General features: G+C 45.3%; 1 protein-coding gene across 1 annotated transcript in view; it reads right to left on the bottom strand.

Moving 5' to 3' along the window:
* HSF5 (heat shock transcription factor 5) overlaps positions 1 to 4857 on the bottom strand; it is a 49220-nt gene extending 44363 nt beyond the window's left edge. The window contains exon 1 of the mRNA XM_029213409.1: positions 4212 to 4857. Within this exon, the coding sequence (XP_029069242.1) occupies positions 4212 to 4857 (646 nt within the window). The remainder of the gene's footprint in view (positions 1 to 4211) is intronic.
* Positions 4858 to 5056: the final 199 nt, after the last annotated feature.

Here is a 5056-nt window from a genome sequence, read left to right on the forward strand (position 1 = left end):
GGCCAATACTATGTAATGCGGAAAAGGAAAATATAAATGTTGCAAGCTGAACTTATTTTAAAGACTGTGGTTCCTGAACATATAGCTAGCCTAATTTACTCTTAGGAAGGGCTTTACGCACTAAATTATTTAGTTCACAAGGTTTTTTCAATTTGTTTTATTAAACTAATCCATAAAACAGAAGGAAATCTAATTTATGTGCTACTCATCCGCTAGAGATGGCACTCAGGTACCTACTCTTCCAAATATTTAAACTGTAAAACCATGCTACATGTTACACTTCCTTTGTTCTAGTATTTCTATAGTGTTTAATTTCCTCTAAAGAATAAAGCATTAGGGAGCGCTCTTAACCACTTCTGGTTTGCCGCTGCCTGATTCAAATTGATTTTGGCTCAAATAAACTCTTAAAATAAAATTTAAAAAGAATAAAGCATTAATGCCAAAAATAAACAAATATATGCATACATATATGTTAACAATTCTGGAACCTGGAAATCAAGAGCTCTAAATCTAATGTGGAAAAAAAAAAATCTTAACTCAGAAGATTAAATGTATTTAAATGATACACCTCTTAAAAACTATTTTTCCTTTTTTCCTTTAAAATACAAAAGTAGTTTTTATGCTACTTGACTAGCAATTCCACATGTATACACACTTTGAACTACCACTGAGAATTCTTTGTTCTAAGACCTAAAGAAACATTTTTTTGCTCTTCACAAACAGGTGTTTCTGAGGTCCCAAACTACCCACCACTTGATTTTTTCTTGGATGCTAAAACTTCATGTTGCTACAGTGTGCCCTTCTTTACTCTCTTTAGGGTTAAGTTGTTGATGAATTTTCAGACTGTCAATAACTTAAGCAGATAATTAACGAATGCTCTACCTTCATTTCTCAAATTCTGGTTTAGATCTGAATTAAAATATAATTCTGGTTTAGATCTGAATTAAAATATAATTCTACTTCTACTACAATAAATTCTGAGTGATGGCCAAATATTTATATTCTTTAGATGCTGCTAACATAAGGACACGGTTAGGATTAGAAGGACATTCCTTTCAATTTGTTTTTTAAAAATAAAGAACTAAAACATGCTCAGCTCTTATTTATTCTTCTGTTAAGGGTTCTATTCTGACCAACTTTATAGAACATCACCTACATGTCTTCAGAACATCTAAGACATATTTGGTAAAGATTAAATCCAGAATCCTGGAACTGTAAGGCAGGCTGAATTTCTGTTCTTAAATTTTCTATTGCGTCTATAAAAGTGAATCTGAGCTAATCAATCCCCAGGAAAGAATTTGCCTCCTTCCCAACACTTGCCTCTTGAGAGCTTGTTATCCCCAGGCAAAAACAGATTATCTAGTGCTCAGACTTGCTGCTTAGTTCAGAAAACTTTAACAAGTAGTGTAAAATAAACTGCCACTAAAAACAAAATAACAAGAGTGGGCAAACAAAACAGGGAAAAACATGTGATCCTCGCATTTCTTATCAAGTACATACTCAAAAGGTGAACAGGACAGCTGGCTCAGTGGATCTAGGTAAGACAACTAGGTCCGAAAACAGAGGACTCTACTGTAAAAGAGAAGTATTTAAACCAGAAGCTGCAGTGGAACACAGAAAACAGAAAGGAAACTGGGAAGGAGCAGTGTAGTCAGGCATATAACCAAGGCAAGAATCAAGCAGAATAAAAATTAGGTGAGGCAAAATAGAAGAGCCAAGGACTTAGAACACGGAATTAAAGCAAAACAAAGTCGGGCCGGTATTCTTGAACTTAAAATTACATTCCACCCAAACCAGTAACACAGTTCCCTAGTGAACCAAGCCTGTGGTGTAGACAATCCAGACCTGACACAGCTTCTGCACACACCAACAGGAAGAATGGTAAAAAAAAAACAGGAAATGCATGAAAACTACAATAATTTAGGTATATATGGATTGATGTATTATCTATACTGAAAAAGTATGAATTAAATTTATGTTTGTCAACAAATAATCTTTAAAATGCTGACCAACTGAACGGTAAGTGAAGAAAATCAGATCCTATGTAGTCCCTGTATTTCTTCAACTAAAATGAACTCTATCCTTAGAATACAACTGGGTTTAAGATAGGGGAGAGAAAAAGAAAATCAGAGAGGAGTTGGCTTGTATGTATGTATGTTTCTTTCTTTCTTCCTTTGAAGTGGTTATCCTATTTTTCCCACGGACACATTTTCAGTCTTTTCTCCTTATGCCCACCAGACACACAATCTGAAAAACAAATATCCATGTCAGAGATTCTACCAAATGAATGCCAAGGTATTGTCTCCACTGCCTTTTCCCATTCAATTCCCCGCCAAACTCAATGACCATTATATGGAAGTAAGCGGCTTAATATTCCTTTAGAACATTCCTACGCCACTGCTGTTTTTCCAACTGGTTACTAGAACTCTAACCTAATCTCTTATCTACTAAACTCCACAGATACACAACCTAATCCCTTATCTTCTAAATACCAAATGAACATTGCTTCATTCATAACCCTGGGCCTAGGTTAAACTGAACATAGTGTTACTTTTATTCGTATATCTAAAGTTTTTCCATAACTGAGAAGTAACCCAGACACTTCTGTGGTGTGCTCCAAGGACAAAGAACAAGATAAACCCAAAGGGTCAATACTGCCACAACAAAGAGTTACAGGACTCCTATCACTCTGTCACAATGTGACCACTGCGATGTCCCAGAGCCCTCCCAAGCAGCATGCCCTGTCCCTTTCCCATCCCATTTAAGGAAAGACATTAGCCCCATTTTCCTCTCGCTCAGCACACTGAAAGCATAGGTGCTCTGCCCAGTCAGCAGATGACTTGCAGGTTCCCTGGCTATAAAAACAGACAAGCAACCCATGCTCATCGTCGACTCTCCCTGGCTACCAGGAAGTCGGCCCACTGTTCTTGCAGCGACCCTTCTCTTTAATAAACTCTACCTTCCTTAACATTCTGCCTTGTGTCTGCAAATTCTTTTCCAACCCGCGCTCGGACCACAACAACTCTTATGTTAAATCCATGTTAACATGATGAAAATGTCTCTATTACTCTTTTAGTTGAAGGTAAAGAATGAATTCTCGTTATTATATTCTGTTGCTTTCTTGGTATGCTGCTTCATATCACGGACTCTTTAAACAACGAAAGGGAATACTGCCACCCTCACCTTCCTGGAAGAGGGGGAAGGGCATCAGAAACCAAGTTTATAAAATAAATTTCTATCAGAGAGTTTTTGAACTTTGAGTAAATACAAACTTATACATAGAAAATTTTTTCAAAACTGAAAGACTGAAGGCAACAGTGAAAAATTCAAAGGCTGCAAATGTGAGCTTTCTAAAATCCTGTTTAACTAGAACTTGACAGCTGCAAAGAAAACCATTTGTGCCTTACATTTGTCTAACCATAACACCTAAATAAGCATCAGGTCTAATCAGCTATAATGAAAGAACTGTTTGGCCAATTCATTCTACACAGGAACAGTATCTGGTAAACAACAAAATATATTATTATATTTTTGCTTTTAAGATAGATAAACGCCTATTGTTCTACACCTTACTCCAGAACCTACAATATGATTGTTGTCAGAACACGTCTCCCAAGATTTCTTAGATATGTCATTGGGTGGAAGATGAACAAACTTCCACTCGAGGCACCTTGTTCACTTTCCCTTGGTTGGCATAAATGTTCTAAGTTCTCTTGGCTGTGACTGTTCCCTCCCACCTTGACCTTTGCCATATCCTCACCCTGTATAGGAACTCTGTTCTGCTTCCCATCAGAACAGAGGAGCCCCTTCTGTGTTTCTTCCAGAACCAGGGCTCCAACAAAGGCCTACTTATTTGAGGTGTTCGCCTTGGAGAGACGGCGTCTCGAGAAGGTAAATGGCTATACAGGTTTGGAGCCCAAAGGGTTCCGGGAGGACTAGAAAGCAAGCCTAACGCAGAGGTTCCTGTGGTCGCTAGTGGACACAGAAGGGCCTCAATGTTCACGGAGGACTCAGCGCAGAGGCGGTGCCGGCGGGGAGGGGCGCCGGCACGGGTGAGGGCGGTGCAGGTGCCGCGGCCAATTCCGGGCAAGCACCGCGGGAAGCGGCTCCCGGGGGCATTCCCGACACAGCAAAGGAGAGGATGCGGAAATGCCCTCGGAAGTGGTGGTTGCCCCCTGACGGCAGTGCGCCCGGCGCGGGGCGAGACTCACCGTGCGACTCGGGCTGGGACCCCGCGGGTGGCGGCGGCGGCTCCTGATGTGGCAGCGGGGAGGTGGCGGCCGAGGCCGAGGCCGAGGCGGAGGCTGAGGCGGAGGCCGAGGCCGAGGCCGAGGCCGAGGCCGACGTGATGAGGAGCCTCTGGAAGCGGTTGGGCGGCCGGCAGGGCACCTCCAGGCCGGCCGCCAGTTTGGCCTTGTTGGCGCTGGTGAGCCTCTTGAGGTGCACGAGCAGGTGCGGCTGGTCGCGGCGGAAGTGTGGGCTGTGAAAGTGGTGGAGGGGCCCGTCGCCCGCCGGCCCGCCGCACCCAGGCCCCGGCTCGGGCCCCGCCGCGCCCGGCCCGCCCAGCACCACCTTGCGGAAGCCGTAGAGGTTGAGCTGGCGGATGAAGCTGGTGAAGTTGGTGGTTTTGAAGAGCTCGGGCTCGGCTCTGGCGCCCCGGACGCCGCCGCTGCAGCCGCCGGCCCCCGCCACGGGCGGGCTGAGCAGCTCGGCCTCGAAGAGCGGCTGGTCGATGAGCAGCCCCTCGCCGCGGCCGTCCCAGCGGATCGAGCGGTACCGGGGGCTGTTCACCAGCCGCCACAGTTTGGCGGGGAAGTTGTTGGGGTTGATGGGGGTGGAGAGCAGCGCCTCCTCCATCGCCCCGCCCGGGCCCTGGGCCTCGCCCCGCCGAGCCTGGCTCTCACACCCCGTTCTCGATCCTCCCCAACCCGGGCCTTCGCTTCTCCCTGCCCCCTCCTGCCAGCGCCAGGCCGCCGCCGCCAACCCGGGGACCGTTGGTGCGCGAGCCCCCGCGGCGCCCGCTGGCACAGCCAATGGGGCCTCGAGTTCCCGCTGC

Source organism: Monodon monoceros, unplaced genomic scaffold (genome assembly GCF_005190385.1).
Source record: "Monodon monoceros isolate NGI ecotype Baffin Bay Population unplaced genomic scaffold, NGI_Narwhal_1 Super_Scaffold_9, whole genome shotgun sequence".
Taxonomy (NCBI): Eukaryota; Metazoa; Chordata; class Mammalia; order Artiodactyla; family Monodontidae; genus Monodon; species Monodon monoceros.